Raw genomic sequence first — 18,784 nt, forward strand, 5'->3', positions numbered from 1 at the left:
GGGCGCGAGCGGAGGGCCCGGCTAGCGGCGCCGGACCCCCGGCTCACGCGCCGACGTCCGGCCTCCAGCGTGGCCCCGGCCCGCACGGCGGGAAGAGCCGCGGGCGGGCGCGCGGAGGCCGGGTCGGGGGCGCCACGCGCGCGGCTCGAGAGGGGCGCGGGCTGCCGGGAGGACCGCGGGGCTGGGGGGGCGCGGGCGCATGCGCCCTGCGCCCGTGCCATATTGGAATGAGTCGGAGCGCGGAGCGCCGCCGCCGCCGGAGCGCGGGTGGAGGGGGCGGGGAGAGCTGCCGGCCGCCCCGCTCCGCCGAGCCCAGCAGGAAGGAGGGCGCGAGCGGGCGAGCGCGGGCGGCGCGAGCGGAAAAAGCGTCCGCGCGGGGAGGCGAAAAGAAGGAAAGAAAGAAAGAGAAGGAGCGAGCGCGAGGAGGTGGGGAAAAGCCAGCGAGCGAGCGAGCGCGCGCGAGCAAACTCCCGGCAGGTAAAAAAGCGGGGCCGCCGGCTGGGCCTTCCCGCGCGGCGGCCTGAGGGGGCGGCAGCGGGGCCGGGCCGGGGGGGCCGCGCGGCTCCCCCTCAGGCTGCCGCGCAACTTTGCCAACGGAAAAGCGCCGGGAGCCGGCGGGCGGCGGGCGCGCGGGCTGAGGCGCCAACGGGCGGCGGCGGCACGTTGGGGGCGGGGGGAGGCGCGCGCCCGCGGCCCAGCGCGTCCCCACGTCCCCGCGCGCCGGCCGGCCGGGCTGCAGGAGCGCGCCTGGGCGCCTCGCCGCGGCGGAGAGCGGCGGCGGCGGCAGTTAGCCCGGGCGCGGCGCGCGGCAGCCCGCGGGGGACGCGGGAGGAAAGTGGCCGGGCGGCGGCGCGGGCGGACGCCCAAGTTCCCCGGCCCGCCGGGCCCTCTACGCGCCTCTCCCCGCGCGCCCGGCGCTCCTGCCCGCCGAGCCCCGCGGACCCGCCCCCCGGGCTCGCTCCGGGGCCGGGGCGCGAACCCGCAGCAGGGCCCGGGGCCGCGCCTCTCGCGCGGTCCGGCCGAACTTCCGTGGGCGGAGGGGACCGCCGCGGGCTTGCGAAACGTCTAGCGGCCGCCGCAACCGGTTGCTTCGGACGGTTTGAAGTCTGCGGGGCCTGCCCCGCGCCGCGCGCGAGCGGGCACTGGGCTCGCCGGGCACCCGCCGCCCGACCCCGCACCGACCTGTTTAGAGTCCCGACCGGCCACCCGGGAGGTCCGTGACCGTTTCGGTTTCTGATTTTGAAGTCTCGTTTTGGACCCTGGAAAAAAAGAAGGGTGTGGAGAGGCGAGCAGATTGTCCTGAGGAGCGAGGCCTGCTTTGTGGGGGAGCAGAAAAGCGGGAGCATTTTGAGAACAGAAATAAATTTGTACATTAAGTTTTTCACGAGGTATCAGCTGTTCAGAGTGGGGTCAAACACTAAGCTGTAATGCACAGGTCACTTTCAGTCTTGCTGTGTTCAGGAAGTGGGGCTCTGGGTTTGAATAATCGGGAACAGGGAGGGTACACGTGTCAAAGGACAGGATTTTTACCAAGCGGGCATGAGTCCAAGTGGGTCGCTTAATGCAATGCTGGTTAGTGGCTCAAGTGATGCTTGGTAAGTCCTAGCAGCATTGATAGAATTTTGAGAAGCAAGCAACCATCAAAGAGATTTGAAAGGAAACAGGATGGATTTTTGGCAGTTTTTGGCCTTTTTCTCTTGCGATACATCTTAAAGATGTACTTGTTTTTTGCATTTATAGTAAAGTGCTTGAAAATGTAATTGTTAATTTACCGACTACTTTGGGAGGATGAAGACTGTGTGTTTCTTCTTGAGGATATTTTGGGGCCTGTTTGACCTGGCGTTTCAAAGGGTATTTTGAATAATTTTAGGCCACACTGGTAGATTCAGAGTTCAGATTTGTTTGCAGTGTCAGAAAAGTAACGGCCTGGTGGAAACGGGAGTGGCCTAAGATCAGGAAACTGCTCTTAACCACCGCTGTCAGAGACTTAGCTGCCCTATCTTGGGTACATTTCTTATCTCTTGGAGAGCTGATTTTCCCTATTTGCACAATTAGGGGATAAACAGGTTATCTTTCAGTGAACTTTCAGTTCTAAAATTTGGTGACTTTTATAAATTATTTTTAAAAAATCACATTCCATATTTGAAAGGCCTGTGTAAAAGTGCTCACGATACTCATCTTCAGTAAAATACATTGGGAAAAAAACATCTTGGTCAGATTCAGGATGATGATATAATTTATCCAAACAAAGGCACTTAAAATGTATTTGAATGTGTTTTTAAAATGATATTAATTTACTTTTTTATTGAGGTCTAACAAGTAAGATCGTAAGAGTACGTATGTATATGCCCGGATATCCACACTCAGATCCAAGTATAGAACATTTTTAGCCAAAGGGTAAACAGTAAAAACAGAATCCTTTCCCATTCCGTAAACCCCCCTCCCATCTCCACAAGGTAACCACTGTTCTGACTGCTATCACCACGGAGGAGTTTTCCCTCAAACCTGGATGTAAACCCAGGGATGGGGTGTCTTAGTCAAGACCCAATGCTCTTTATAACGACTCTTAGTTCTGCCTAGAGCAACTTAAAATTCTGAACTGAGAGACTTCTTAGGTCACTTTTTAACTGAGCTAATACTTTGCAGGTTTGGCTCTGTGGTTCTTGAGAGTCCTGTTTGCAGGTGTGGTATTCTGCTACGTTCCATTTTTGGTATACAGGTATTTATACAGACATTAGGTTTGAGGGATGAATCATGGACGTTCCCAACAAGTTAGCATTTAAGGTGTCAGTAGGTTGAATCCGTTTCTTAAAGCCTACAATTTGCTGAGAAAGGGACATATGAAAATGGACTTTCTTTGACGTTTAGTGAATTAAAGAATGGGTATAAAGCTTTACACATCTTTTAAATAACAAAAATTAATATGATTTATATATGTAGGCTCTTCATTTGGTTTATCATGTTAAAACCAGACCAATGAAAACAAAAACCAAAAGGTAACTAAGAATTGTCATTTGATTTTTTTTTTTATCTCAACATGGTTAAGGTACCTTTTTGTGTAAGACCTCTAGAAAGGTGGGTTTGAAGCAAGTACTGCAACAATTTATCTTTCTCAAATGCTGCTCCCCCTCCTTTTTTCGACAAGTTGTGGGTTTACAGAACGATCATGCGTAAAATACAGGACTGTCATATACCCCATGTGTTATTAACACCTTGCCTTGGTGTGGTACATTTGTTATAATTTATGAAAGCACATTTCCATAACCATAGTATTCACTGTAGTCCATGGTTTAATTTAGGGTTCACTGTTTGTTTAGTGCAGTTCCATGGATTTTTTTTTTTAAGTTACTACCATATATACAACTTAACATTTTCCCTTTTAATCACATTCAGATATATAGTTTACTCAAATGCCTTTTTAAGTATATTTTTGTATCCTTTCTTGTTTCTACTGCTAAAGGAGAGTTGTTAGATTTTGTAAATGACATCTTTTTTTTGTTAGTTCCTCACAGAGGCCTGTGGTTTTACTTCAAGGACATCTGTGTGAAAAAAAATTTGGGAATACCCTAAGACCTGTGGTAGGAATATATGTGGGATAGTCAACGAAGTTTAAAGTTTTTCTTTTGTGAAATGATTCTGAGTGATTCTGTCTTCTTGTGACCAACTTCGCCACTTCACTCACCAGCAGCTTAGCTAGAGTTAGTCACTTTATCCCAAGAGTCACAACCTCATTAGCCAAGAGAGTAATTGATGGCTTAGTTCTTTTTGAATCACTGGTTTTTAAATTAAATTTTTTTTTTTTTACTTCTTGGCTTTTGCATTACCAGATTATTTAACTTAAAAATTGTTAAATATTTAAGAGATGCAACTAAAGAAATGCAAGATCAGAAACAGTAAATACATCTGAAAGAGAATTTCCTCTTTTGATATTTGTTTTTCTGTGAACTCTGATTTTTCCCTTTAAAAATCCTTTGCCTTTCCATAATCATGCTGTTTCTGTAGGGTACTTGTACGTTCACAGTGATAACTAGATGAGACTTAGCTATAGAACAATGGTGCAGAAGCAGATACCATTTGACTCTAAATTCTGTAGAAAAGGTGAACTGTCCAAACTTCATTAGCTTTTTTTTTTTTTTAATTATGGTTTCATGTTAGGGTCACATTAAGTGAATGAATGCAACCCAAAAAGCAGAAGACTATTATGCGGCAGGTATTTTTTTATATTAAAACATTTCTATCTTGTTAAAATTTCCTGAAACTTGACTTTCTGGAATTATTTGGCTGGTAACCAGTATTTGAGAATAATTTGATTGAGAATTAAAGAACATGTTATCAGTAAAAGGTACAGCTTTGTTCTGACTGGATATTTTTCTTTAGCATTTGTTATCTAACTGGGGTATTTGGTATTTGAAAAAAGTATTTCTCTATATACATAGTTAACTTGGATGAAAACCTCTGGGGATTTTGGTTACCTGGGAGATTTTGAGCCATTAGACTTTGGGGAGTGGAATTTTGATATGACTCTACCATTCTTTAAGTGGTACTTGCCCCATTGGAAAATGGTTTAAAATAGAAAGGATGTGGTCAGGTTGTTGCAAATTCATGCTTAAATTTTACAGAAGAGGGAGGGAAGATAAGAACAAAGACAATAAAATATTAATAGAAAAAATTATATGACTTATATTAATAGAAAAAATTATATGACTGCAGAAGTTTTAACACATTTGATTGTAAGCCTTGCTTATAACTCAGAGGCACCTGAAGATTTGTATATAATTATTATATAATTATTCTTTCTAGTTTCTTTTATTCAAAAGAGTGTTTTTACCTTTATTCATCTTTGTCTTTAAACAATCACCCAATAACTTTATTTAAAAGCAAAATAATAGTTTATATATTGTGTTAGCCTCATTTTAAGTCCCTGTTGAACTTTGTGGTGTGATAGTTGAGTAACTTCAGTGAACTGAGAGCACTTCACTGTGCAAGGAAAGATTACAAAGTGGTGCTTTTAACTTGGTGTACAGATGCTGCATGGCATTTGTTCCTTTTTGGTGTTTTTATTTAGTCTACAGAAAATGTATTTACTAGACTAATTTGGGGTATGATAGGGCAGTAGTTGGTCTGGGAAGGCTGGGTTCTGGCCTGAGATGGCATTTTGGGAGGGGCTTAGACAAGAGATGGAAGGTGGTTTGTTGGCGGTCGGCAAATACAAAACAGTCACACATTTGGAGTGACAGCATGAGGCGGGTTGGGAAATTTAAATTATTAAAATGCCTCAGGTTTTCTTTCTTGCTGAAATTCAATTTAATAGTGTTAACCAATAAGCACTTTGATTTGAACCTCAAATTATTTTTTTATACCCTGGATAGTTTTACAAAAGTGTTTGAGGTGGCTGCTATGGAGTATTTGCTTAGTGGTAGGGTGGCCTGTGAGTTGCCATTAGTTTTTCTTTTCTTTTCACAATTATTGGCTACCCAGTCTAGAGTGTTTTCCTGTCTCTGAATCTTTGCTAGTGTTCTTTCTTATGAATCAATTCCTGTAAAAAAATGCTTTTTACATTTAAAAAATAGTGTATAGTAATTTGGATTCATTATTTTAAGATACTATTTTTACTTGTGTCATCAAATAACCTTCTTGGAATGATTAGATGGTGATAACACAGGTACACCTAATATATCATCTGTCTAGAACGTAGTAAATAATGAGGACATACATCTTTTAAAAGACTTCCTTAGCAGGTAAAATAGAGGTCACAGCATTTTGTCCATTAGAACTCACTCAGTTCCCTTGAAAGAGCATTGCAAGTGCCAGCAGAACGAGTGATACAGTTCTGACATACTGGGTTATGAGAATGAAAGAGAGAGGGAAGCAGATTGTGGCAACAGGGCAGAAGACAATATAAAAATGAAGGTTGCTGCAGTCTGGGTCTCATTGGTTAGGGACAGCGAACCTTTTGGGTCTTAGGATACCATCTCATGTCGCAGTCCTTGATGATTACAATGTGGGCAGGAGTCACTGCAAAAGGCCACATAGAATGGGTGAGGGACATGTATATATGTTTTATAAAGCATTCTATCCAGAATAGTCAACCAAATGAGTTTGTTTGTTCAAAATTGTAAATAAACGCTTTAGCTATCTCAAAAGCGTGATTATTTAATGACTCATTTCCCAGCTGTTCTGGTTAGTTGAGGTTTTGTCACATTTCACTCACTGGAAAACTAGTGAGTGAGTATTTAAAGAGTCTCAGTGTCTTACATAATGATGCCACATAATTAATGCTTTATATTTTAAATTTGCTGTATTACTTTAACTCTGTATTTGTGAAATATAGATGGGGAGAAAGCAGGTTTGATAAAATTAAGGATTATGAGAATTGAACATTTATAAACTTTCAGAATGGTTAAAAGAGGTGTGAGTTTTTTCTATTATTTTCTTTTCTTTTATTGTTATTTTTAATGTCTGTAGTGGTATAATAAACGTAGGATGAGTTTCCAGAATTCTGTTCATTAGCAGATGTAGGAACCTTAGAGCACCTCTTCGCCCACCACCACCCCCTTCTTGACAAGGGTGCTTTTGACTTTCTTTCAACCCTTAAAGAGATGACAATGAATGGCGTGAATCCTGGTTTTTATTGTGCCTTAAGTTCCTGCTCGGGCCTTAAAACCAATGGTTAGTTGTTTCCTAGCCATAGGAAGGTTTTTCTGACAGTAATTTCTTTGGCAAGACATAGTTGTTCCTAGGCATTTTTATCCCATTTTATCCCCATTGTATATTATCATCCTCTTGAATTGCCAGTTAAATATTTTGAAAGGTCCAGTTTATGTACCAGGGTCAGTTCGTTAATTTTTAAAATACTAATTGGAATTTCTAAGTGAATTGTTAGAAGAGACATTGCTTTATTTAAAAAAAAAAAAAAAAAAGAAGATGCTTTTTCCAGGAATATATGGTGTCCTTCGGTTGGTTTTTTTAATTAATTAATTAATTTATTTCTCTCCCCTTTCCCCCCTCCACCAGTTGTCTGTTCTCTGTGTCTATTGGCTGGGTGTTTTTTGTCTGCTTCTGTTGTCAGCTGCACGGGAATCTGTGTTTCTTTTTTATTTATTTATTTTTTAATTCATTTAAAAAAAATATTACATTAAAAAAATATGAAGTCCCATTCAACCCCACCGCCCCCACCCCCCACTCCCCCCACAGCATGTGTTTCTTTTTGTTGCGTCATCTTGCTGCATCAGCTGTCTGTTTTGTGGTGCCATTCTTGGGCAGGCTGTACTTTCTTTTGCGCTGGGCGGCTCTCCTTATGGGACGCACTCCTTGCGCGTGGGGCTCCCGTGTGCGGGAGACACCCCTGCATGGCATGGCACTCCTTGAGCGCATGGGCACTGCGCATGGGCCAGCTCCACACGGGTCAAGGAGGCCCGGGGTTTGAACCGCGGACCTCCCATGTGGTAGGAGGACGCCCTAGCCATGGGGCCAAGTCTGCTTCCCTGGTTTTGTTTTTATTGTTGAGCAGAATGTGCAAGGGTCATCTAGCTAAAGCTAGAAGCTTGAGAAACTCCCCCCCCCCCCGTTGTGGTCATTTGAGATATATTAAGACTTCTGAACCCCTTGATCTCTTAATGTAATATTTATTATTTTGTTTACTTTTTTATTTTTACCAAAATTTTATTTTGGTAAAAATATATATATACTACATGAAACTTCCCATTTTAATAATTTTTAAGTGTACAATTTAGTGGTATTAATTACATATACCGTGTTGTGCTACCATCACCACCATCTATTATTAAAACTTTTTCTTAAGCCCAAACAGAAACCCATTAAGCAATAATTCCCCATTTCCCCCTCTCACTGGTCCCTGGTAACCTTTAAACTGTTCAGTCTCTATGAATTTGCTTGTACTAGGTATTTCACATAAAAGGAATCATACAATATCTGTCATTTTGTGTCTGGCTTATTTCACTCCGCATCATGTTTTCAAGGTTCATCCGGGTTGTAGAATGTATCAGAACCTCATTCCTTTTTATGGCTGAATCATATTCCATTGTATTTTCCATTCTTTTATGGACTCCTGGGTTGTTTGTGGTTTTTTTTTTTTTTCGATATTGTGAATAATGCTGCTGTGAATATTGATGTACAAGTATCTGAGTTCCCTGTTTTTATTTCTTTTGGGTATATACCTAGAAGTAGAATTGCTGGATCATATGGTAATTTGATGTTTAACTTTTTGAGGAACAGCCAAACTGTTTTCCACAGCAGCCGCATCATTTTACATTCCCACCAACAATTATGAGGGTTCCAATTTTTCCACAGCCTAGTCAACACTTGTTATTTTCCCATTTTTGGATAATAGCCTAGTGAGTATGAAGTGGTATCTCATTGTGGTTTTTGATTTGCATTTCCCTAATGACTAATGGTGTTGAGTATCTTTTCATACCTTGTTGGGCATCCGTCTGTTTTACTTGGAGAAATGTCTAATCAAATCCTTTGTCCATTTTTTTTTTTTTTTAAAGATTTATTTATTTATTTAATTTCCCCCCCTCCCCTGGTTGTCTGTTCTTGGTGTCTATTTGCTGTGTCTTGTTTCTTTGTCCGCTTCTGTTGTCGTCAGCGGCACGGGAAGTGTGGGCAGCGCCATTCCTGGGCAGGCTGCACTTTCTTTTCACGCTGGGCGTCCGTTTCCCCCTTTGTCCATTTTTAATTGCGCTGTTTGTCTGTTGTGGAGTTGTAAGAGTTCTTTACATATTCTGGGTACTAGACCCTTATCAGATATATGATTTGGTAATACTTTCTCCCATTCTGTAGGTTGTCTTTTCATTTTCTTGACAATATCCTTTGATGCTTCTTTAGCTTTTAAAATAAGTTGTCCGGTTGTCAATCATGCGTTATATTTCCACTTTAAATATACATAGTTTATACTATTGTCAATTCAGGTAACTGTACCCAAATTGAGAAACAGAATTAGGTCTGCTGTTAGCTGTCATCTGCACTAGTTTTTCGTGTAAGTGCATACAGGTACTCCTGGGTGAACTGAGAGAGGCTTTGATTGCCTCTCTTTGTTGCCAGATCTTGTTACCAGGAGTGGCTGTGATGAGGGAGACAAAGTGCTGGGGGTGGGGGTGACTCTTCCGGCCTCCCCTTCTAGAGACAATTTCCATTCTCTGCAGCCAGTGCTTTGGGAAGGCTCCATGACTCTTACGACCAGACCCAGCGGCCAGACCCAGCGCCTTGGAGGCACCACAGGACTCTGAAGCTACCTCCCCCCCTCCCCCACTCTTCCTTCTGCCTCTTACCATTGACCTTTGCCCTGATTTTGGTTTCCTATTAGCTTTGTCTGAAAGGAGCTCTTTCCAGAACAGCTCTACTAGTAAAATCTTAGGTTCTGGTATGGTATTCTTTTACTATAGCCTCCTTAGGTGGCTTCTCTACTCTCCTTGTGCCTCATTTTTTACCTCATTGTGACCTCCTCTTTATCCCAGAGTTCCAGGTCCTCCAGGCCTGGACCCATTGTCAGTCATTCCCTAACCAATTTTCCCTAACCCTTTTGCTTCACTTGCCCTACTCTGTTCTGTAAAACACCACCTCCAGCAGTCTAGCTTGCACCTCTCTCTGCTCCTGGATGTGGGCTGCTCTGAATTCAGGGTCTTCTTCTGAAGTGGCCCTCAGTAGCTCCAGGTGGCCCTATCTTAAGGCAGACCCCTCTCTCTTTGCCTCCTGTGACCTTTTTGGACCCTTCCTTGTTTCTCTCTCTCTGTATGGCTGCATCTACATTTGTACATCACATAGTCCCTGTGCTCTCCTAAATCTTTCTGCTTAGACTCAGATCCATATATCTTCTGCCTTTTGGATCTTTGCAATTTGGTTGCCCCACTGGCTCCTCAGAATTCGTAGATCCAAAACAGAACCCCTCATTTCAACCAAAAGCTGCTAATCATCTAGTAGGCTTGTCTGCCTGGGTGTCTTCCTTTATATTCCTTCTCATGTTGGTATTTGTTTTGTTTCCTGGCAGCATTCCTGTGGAACGCAGGGTCTTATTTTTGAATTACCAAACTCTGTCTTGAGAATGTGCAGTTCTGACTCCTTGGTTTTCAAATATTTTTAAAGCTATGGAACTCTTTGGTCAAATGAAGTCTTTCTAGGATGCCCAATATGTAAAATAAAACTAGAGTTCATTTGCTGGGGTGGGGGGTGGGTTGGAAGAAACAGCATCCTGTCTTGCAGGCTAGGCCTCCACGCTTGCCATCTTTCTCCTCTGAGGCTGGGACTAGCTCTTGGGACAGCTTTCTTGGTGATTCTCTGTCCATACTGCCCTGAGGGCACTGTGCATATTTGAAAACTACTTTATCTGTTCTTGCACCTCACTTCTTTTGCATTAGTTTTTCTTTGGAAAATTTTATTCTGATTGTTGACTGATAAGCATAAAATTAGTGCCATTGATGAATCTTGCCAAGGAGAAGGAAAGCTACTTTGGAACCTAGAACTTCTATTAAAAAAAGCCATCTCCATCAAATGCTTAAACTTTCAATAGTGCCCAGGGGTTTCCTTTCAGAATTTACCTAAGTCCGCATTGACATCTTTCTCTTCAGTTGAATTTCTGTAACATGACCATTCGAAGTAAACTGGTTAGTTTTACTGTTTTTGTTTTTTTCACTTACCAGTATAGCAGATTTATTTAAACCATAATATAAGTAGAGTAAATATTTATAGTGAAAAATAAAAATTTTGTTCTATTACCTCCAAATGGTCTGCCCTTCCCCCCATCTCTTCCCTCTTTTCCAATCTTTCCAATATATTGTGACCAGATAGATTTCATTATGTAAAAATTTTACTGCCAGCAGGTAAAGTTCAGACTCCTCAGGAAGACAAAGAGAATCCTAGAAGAGCTCATTTCCAGACCACCTGTCCAGCTCATCTCCCTCTCACATATGCCTTCTACTCCAGCCACTCCAAAGCCCTCACCTTCTGCAAACCCGTTCAAATAGTATGTTCTCTCTGCCTAGTGTCCTTCCACTAAGCCAGTGCTCTCCAAATTTCAAACATTCATGTACTGCTGTCACAGTTTTTGTCATATTTGATTACAATTCTTTTAATATTTAAAAAACTGGGAAGTAGATTTGACTCAATGGATAGAGTGTCTGCCTACCACATGGGAGGTCCAGGGTTCAAACCCAGGGCCTCCTGACCCACGTGGTGAGCTGGCCCACGTGCAGTGCTGATGAACACAAGGAGTGCCATGCCACACAGGGGTGTCCCCTGCATAGGGGAACCCCTTGTACCAGGAGTGCGCCCCATAAGGAGAGGCACCCCACACGAAAAATGTGTAGCCTGTCCAGGAGTGGCGCTGCGGAGAGCTGATGCAGCAAGATGATGGAAGAAAAAGAGATGCAGATTCCCGGTGCCGCTGAAAAGAATACAAGCAGATACAGAAGAACACACAGCAAATGGACACAGAGAGCAGACAACTGGGGGGGGGGGAGAGAAAGAAATAAAAATAAATAAATCTTAACCCCCCCCCCCCAAATTTAAAAGATGGGCTTTTTCTCTTAAATGTTATAAAATACTACATTTAAAAAGAAAAATAATGACATAAGTAATAGTAAATCTTATTGATCAGTTTATTAAAATGAATTCCTTTAATTAGATTCCCACAAAGCCCTTTTGAACTTAGAATTTTTAAAAAGTTTGTACCTAATATTAGGTAATACTAAGGAATTGTTGCTTTTTAAGATTTGTGAAGTTGTCATTGTGGTTATACAGGAGAATGTCTTTAGTCTTGGGAGATGCAAGCTGGAGAGTTTAGAAGTGTGATATGATGTCTTCAACACTTTCACATGGCTTATAAAACGTACATATATGTGCATATTCAGAGAGAAAGCAGATTGGGAAAATTTTAATAATTTTTTAATGTAAGCAGAGTATTTGGGTGTTCATTGTAGTATTCTTTCAAAATCTCTTATATGTTTGAAAGTTTCAATAAAAACTTGAGGGGGGGCAATAAAAATGGCTACCAAAATAGTTGGTATAAAAAAAAAGTTTTCAACCTTGATTCACAATGGGTGTAACACACATAAACCCCTAATAGAGCACAGACCTACTTGTTGAAGTGACATTTAGACTATATTGCATGGAAACCAAATTATTAAAATTATCTTGATAGAGCCTTGTTATAAGTATAAAACCTGGGAGGTCACAGTGGCAACTTACATATGTTAACACTTTTTTTTTCTCCCCATTCCACCTTAATAATCCTACATAAATACTTTAAAAGAGTTTCCTGGTAGCATCTAAATTTTCTTGTTTCTTGCTATGATTTGGGTGTAGCACATAGGGTCATCCTCCGCCAAGGAAATGGTTGCTTGTCCTGTCAGACTTAGGTTTTTTGTGAAGTCTTTCTTGCTGGACTACCCCAGGCCACATTAATTAATCTTTGCCCATGGTTTTCAGAGCTGTCTATATATTCTGCATTTATAAATACTGTAATTGTAATTATTTGTTCAGTGTTTCTTAGCTTTACCAGACTGAGCTTGAAGTTCAGAGACCTTGCTTTATCTTTCACTGGTACCTTGTATACATCCTAACACAGAATAGACATTAGATAAATTGTAGCAGAAGAAGTCATGGAAGTCATACTGTAGCACCATCATTTATTACACTGTTTCTATCTGAAAATCTATTTCATTCTAAATAAATGATTATATTTTATCATGTCTGATCATGTCACTTCCCAGGCTTAGAGTGGCTTTCCATTGCAATTAGAATAAAATCCAGGAGTGTGTGTAGCTTAGTAGCTCAGTGGTTGAACACCTGCTTCCCAGATACAAGGTCCTGTGTTCAATCTTTGGTGCTCCCTAAAAAAAAAAAAGAATAAAATCCAAACTCCTTACAGTGGTCTACAGTGCCTTAGTCATATTGTTTTTTTCTTTGCCCCCAAGTACAATAAATTAGTTATATTTAATTCCTTTTCATGACTGAGGTTCACTTCAGTGATGAAGACTTCCCTTAACTTACTTACTTCCCTTACCTCCACTCCTCAGGCACTTCTTTCTCATTACTGTTTGCTTTTCTTCTTGGCACTTATCACTATATAAAAGTATTCATTTTTAGTTCATTTTAGTATTTTTATTTTTCAATTTTAAATTTATTATAAAATGTTTTAAACCAAACTGTAGGGAATTTTAGAACCTGTGTATTGCTCCTTGTACTCTGCATTGTTCCTGTGGGAGAAATAGTATGTTCCATAAGGGCAGGAACCGTGTTTGTCTTTTAACCACCAAGACATTGCTAGGACCAAGAACAGTGCCTGGCAAATACATAATTACTAAATGGAGATATGAGTAAACAGCCAACTTGTAAGTGATCTAGGAATTACTATTTAATTCCAGAGCTTTTTAGTTTAGTACTGTGTCTCATATATATATATATATATATATTTTAAATGAGAAGCCAGTATTTTATCACATTCTTGGAATGTCCTTATTGATAATTAATGCTTTAGGTTAGTAATATTTGAATTGAACCTAATATTTTTTCAACTTCATTTTCTTTATCTTATTGGCTTAATAATAATATTACTTTTTCCAAGATAATAGCACAGCTTTAGATCTTTGACAAGTATTTCTCTTTTAGTAAAACTTAAATTGGAGTGCATTTGCTCAAGTCACTTGTACTTTTCATGGTAGTAGTTACAAAGAGGCATTATGCAGTCTGCTTCTATGTGGGTGCCAGGTGGGGCAGCTCTACTTTCTGTGCCCTGGTGTGATGAGAACTTGTTACTATTTGCAGGTGTATGAACCTCAGGTTGAGCTTCAGAATCAAATCCAGCGGCCAGCTTTCCTGCCACCATTGTTATTTGAATCGGTGTTCTTACGCTGAGTGGGAGCCCTGATGATGATTGTATCTGGATGAGCTCCCTGAGACCAGCGCGAGGCATCCACAGAGGTGAAGAGTGTTGGATGGGCTTAGCCTTTCCTACCATCTTCTCTCTCGCCCCCATGCCCCCAATCCTGCTTAGAAATTTGGAAATGGAGAACTTTTGGCAATTTTGAAACTATAGGGAAAAACTATGGGAAAACTAGTTTTTTAACTGAACTGATTTTTGGCTAAGTAAGTTTAGGAAATTTGAATTCTTCAGTAATTCTAAAGTTCTTCGTTAGTTTAGAAACAAAAAGATTTGTAAAACGGTTTACTCAAAATTATGATTAGCATATCATATTAACATATGAAATGTAATTGAACTTTAGTTGTAGACTAAATATATTTGCTCAAATCTTTTAAGTTTCAGTTACAATGGAGCCCCTTCCTACTGACATTTAAGGGATTTTTATGTCTTGGTTCCAGAAACAAGTGGCATTATTTTAGCATTATGGCAAGAAATTGAAAGTTACTGTGGTTTTAAAGGAAAAGGGTAATAATGACCTCTCCACTATCCAGACTCCCCACTGTTGTTCTACTAAATTCAAATTGTGTCAGAGAATTTAGAGATAGTTAAGAAAAATGAGATTGCTTTCAACAGGCATCACTTTTTGTTCTATTGCTTCATTTTATCATCATCATAGCCTTCAGTACTCCTTTTTAATTTTTAAACAGGGGTACATTTACATGGTAATTATTTTTTGAATAGTGGAAAAGGATGTACTCCTTTTTTTTTGAGACCTTCTAGTCTCTTAGTCCTTTCTGGAGGCCACCATTAGTTGCAGTTGATTTTGTATTTTTCCAAAAAAATTTTATTTTTAAAAGCATATATTTGTATGTTTCTTTGTTCACCACATTTTTTCCAACTCAAATGCTAGTATATTTTACATATCGTTTTGCACTTTTTTCTTTTAAAATTTGGTTATATCCAAATATATATAGTTTTGCCTCATTTCTTTAATGGTTGCTTTGTAGTCAATTATATGGATGCACCATAATTTATTCACTTGGTTCCCTATTGGTGTACATTTTGGGTTATTTCCAGTTTTTTTGCTGCTCATGATACTTGAATATGCTTGGTTTAAGATAAATTAAAACTTACAAGTGTTTATTTCCAAGTTAATGTATTTGAAAAGGCACACTGTTCTCTCTACCCACTCCCTGCCCACCAAGGTGCAGAAGGCAGAGGAACTAGGTACAGTAGAGTAGAGTAAGAGGTATTAGAGGTAGAGTCAGGCAGCGTCTTCCACTACCTCCATTCTCTCCCCTCCCCCATGTCGCAGAAGAGGTGGTGTGGGCATAATCTCCACCTGATATTTGGGAGACTGAAGCATCTGAAGATGTCCTAAGACTATACAGGTGTTCCGAGTGCCTTTAAAGCCCCAAGGCCTGAGTGCATGCTTCTTATTATCATTTAGGTAATTCATCTTTGTGTTTTGGTTTTGAGAAAACTGCAAGAGCACAGGTTAGGTAACAATTATATCGTTTTCTGGAAATTTTCTTTGCATTTTTCAGTGTTCATTGGCAGAAATACAGCTGGATTGTTAAAATATAATTGAGGGGGAAGCAGATGTGCTGCGAGTCAGTGCCTGTGTGAGTGCCCGCGTGGTGAGGGCAAGTGCCCACATGTGTGCCTGTGCGGTGAGCCAGTGCCCGCATGAGTGCCCGTGCGGCGAGCCAGTGCCCGCGTGAGTGCCCGCGCGGCGAGCCAGTGCCCGCGTGAGTGCCCGCGCGGCGAGCCAGTGCCCGCGTGAGTGCCCGCGCGGCGAGCCAGTGCCCGCGTGAGTGCCCGCGTGGCGAGCCAGTGCCCGCGTGAGTGCCTGTGTGGTGAGCCAGTGCCCGCGTGAGTGCCCGTGTGGTGAGCCAGTGCCCGCGTGAGTGCCCGCGTGGTGAGGGCAAGTGCCCGCATGAGTGCCTGTGCGGTGAGCCAGTGCCTGCATGAGTGCCCGTGTGGTGAGCCAGTGCCTGCATGAGTGCCTGTGTGGTGAGCCAGTGCCTGCATGAGTGCCCGCGTGGTGAGGGCAAGTGCTCGCATGAGTGCCTGTGCGGTGAGCCAGCGCCTGCATGAGTGCCCGTGTGGTGAGCCAGTGCCCGCATGAGTGCCCGTGTGGTGAGCCAGTGCCCGCATGAGTGCCCGTGTGGTGAGCCAGTGCCCGCATGAGTGCCCGTGTGGTGAGCCAGTGCCCGCATGAGTGCCTGTGTGGTGAGCCAGTGCCCGCATGAGTGCCTGTGTGGTGAGCCAGTGCCTGCATGAGTGCCCGCGTGGTGAGGGCAAGTGCCCGCATGAGTGCCTGTGCGGTGAGCCAGTGCCTGCATGAGTGCCCGCGTGGTGAGGGCAAGTGCCCGCATGAGTGCCCGTGCGGTGAGCCAGTGCCTGCATGAGTGCCCGCGTGGTGAGCCAGTGCCCGCATGAGTGCCCGTGTAGTGAGCCAGTGCCTGCGTGAGTGCCCGTGTGGTGAGCCAGTGCCCGCATGAGTGCCTGTGTGGTGAGCCAGTGCCTGCATGAGTGCCCGCGTGGTGAGGGCAAGTGCCCACATGAGTGCCTGTGCGGTGAGCCAGTGCCCGCATGAGTGCCCGTGTGGTGAGCCAGTGCCTGCATGAGTCCCCGTGTGGTGAGCCAGTGCCCACATGAGTGCCCACGTGGTGAGGGCAAGTGCCCACATGAGTGCCCATGTAGTGAGCCAGTGCCCGCATGAGTGCCCATGTGGTGAGCCAGTGCCCGCATGAGTGCCCGTGTGGTGAGCCAGTGCCCGCATGAGTGCCCGTGTGGTGAGCCAGTGCCCGCATGAGTGCCCGTGTGGTGAGCCAGTGCCCGCATGAGTGCCCGTGTGGTGAGCCAGTGCCTGCACAAGTGAGTCACACAGCAAGATGATGATGCATCAAAAGAGAGACAAGGGGAGAGTCAAGGTAAAGCAGAGCAGAAACCAGGAGCTAATGTGGCACAATTGACAGGGAACCTTTCTCTGTATCAGGGGTCCCCAGAATCAAATTCCAGTGAATCTTAGAGAAGAGAAAATGAGAGGACAACACAGACAGCAAAAACAATGGGGCGGGGGTGGAAATAAATGAATAAATAAATCTTTTTAAAAAATTACAGCTGATTTTTAACTGCGCTACATGGTAAGAAATTTCAAATAGGAGGCTCTAGTTCCAGTACAGTAATTTTTAGAGAAACTGAGTGTGGAATCTTGAGGCATTCTGTAGCTGAACCCTATAGTGTTATATAGATCAGTAGTCCTAGTTCTTAGGTATATCTTCTGTTGGAAGAACTTCCAAATATCCTCTCAGAGTATACTTCAATACCCTCTTCAGTATCTCCCGGGCACACTGCCATCTGCTGTAAAATACTTTCCTCAAAAAAAATGTGTAACTGTTCACGGTAGTACATTAACCCATGACAGTTGTTCCTTGCTCAGAGTGTGCCCCCTGAGCCGGGGGTAGGCAGGTTGGTGAGCACCAGTGCACTTTCCTGCAAGGACTCTCAGCCACGAGAGCTTTCTTGAGTCCAGCGTATTTACTCTTCTGTGGTCTTACTGCTATTTATTTCGTGTTCTAGTGAGTAGTTTTGACCTATGAAGGCAGACAGAATGGTGTGACTTGTAGAGTTTGACTTGTGGCTGAGAAACAGGATCATACTGTTTGTAAAAACACAAGTTTTATGGAGCTCTCAAAGAAACGGTCTGAGAAAAAGAAGTATGGAAATCAACAGGCAGTTAGAGTTAGTTATATCCTTCACTTTATGAAAGGATTTGTCAACAACAGGGCAGCCTGGCATGTGGGACCATCTAATGATCAGAGAACAGGTGGGAGAAACAGTGGTGTGAAAAAATGTTTAGTTAAATGTTTAGTTGGAGGATTTGAAGAGTACTGAAGAGCAAGCAATTGCCTGTGGCTACTGCCCAACAGATTTATACAGGGACTCTGCTTTAATGCTCTCCCATGTTCTTTGCATTGGTTCTTGTAGGAAAAGGTGGCTGTGGCTGGCTAGTGTGCACACCAGGCTGTCAGACAGGTGCTGACCTCGGGGCAGATCGCCCGCCCTGAAGTTCCTTTTCTTGTGAAAATGGCAGTACCCTTAGAGGCAGGAATGTTATGGTGGCATTAGAAAGTTGTATTGTTGTTTCTCATTAGTGAATAGGAGGTACTTGGCTCTGATACAATAGAAATTCATTTAGCAAAGGCTTAGTAGCTCTGAAGTAAAGCACTGGTGCTAGGGATTGAGGGAATATGAAGTGAGTAAATACTGTCCTGGAGAAGCTTATAGTACCAGGATAAGAGACAGAAGAGCTTGTGTCAGAAAGGAACAAAGTGCTTAGGGAAGATATTTTGACAGTGTATGGACAGGGGCCAACACGTCTATAGAGTTTTTGGAGTGTAAAGTCCAGGGAGTGAGTGATACCTGAATACTTATTCATATCTTGTATTGCTAGTCTAAGAATTTCTAATAAGCTAGACTATTTCAGTTTTTAATGGAGAAAAGGCCTAAGGTAAAATAATAACCCTGAAGTTTTCCTTTTAAAATCCTCTTTCGAGCCTTTCTCTTTAGTGCTGCCTCCTCCCAACATTGCTATTTAACCTTGGTGAGGTGCCTTTTACCTTTTCCTCTTTGAGACTAGTAGAGGGAGCAAAGAATCAGCCATGGTAATCTCTGGCTCCTGTATCTAGAGCTGTAGCAAGCCCACAGGGATTGGCCTGGAACTGGAGTGGGCAGCAGTCAGGGTGTGAAGATGCAGGGTAATTTGTTAACTTTTGGCCATGAACATGCAGTTTGGGAAGAATTATCCTGAATGGACACCAAACTTTTAAATTTAGATTATGTTTATCCTGTTTGCTCTTTTAAATACTGAGGAGGGAGATTCATTGTACCAAGAGCTTG

The 18,784-nt window shown here is 42.9% G+C and overlaps 1 protein-coding gene across 3 annotated transcripts in view; it reads left to right on the forward strand.

Annotated features, from left to right (window-relative positions):
- Positions 1 to 227: 227 nt before the first annotated feature.
- The window catches only part of SFMBT1 (Scm like with four mbt domains 1), a 191,524-nt gene continuing 172,967 nt past the window's right edge, over positions 228 to 18,784 (forward strand). The window contains exon 1 of one of the 3 annotated variants that reach the window (XM_071213612.1): positions 228 to 477. In XM_071213612.1, the coding sequence (XP_071069713.1) occupies positions 228 to 477 (250 nt within the window). The remainder of the gene's footprint in view (positions 478 to 18,784) is intronic. The other 2 variants (XM_071213613.1, XM_058292609.2) reach the window with 2 other exon arrangements.

Source organism: Dasypus novemcinctus, unplaced genomic scaffold (assembly GCF_030445035.2).
Source record: "Dasypus novemcinctus isolate mDasNov1 unplaced genomic scaffold, mDasNov1.1.hap2 scaffold_157, whole genome shotgun sequence".
Classification (NCBI taxonomy): domain Eukaryota; kingdom Metazoa; phylum Chordata; class Mammalia; order Cingulata; family Dasypodidae; genus Dasypus; species Dasypus novemcinctus.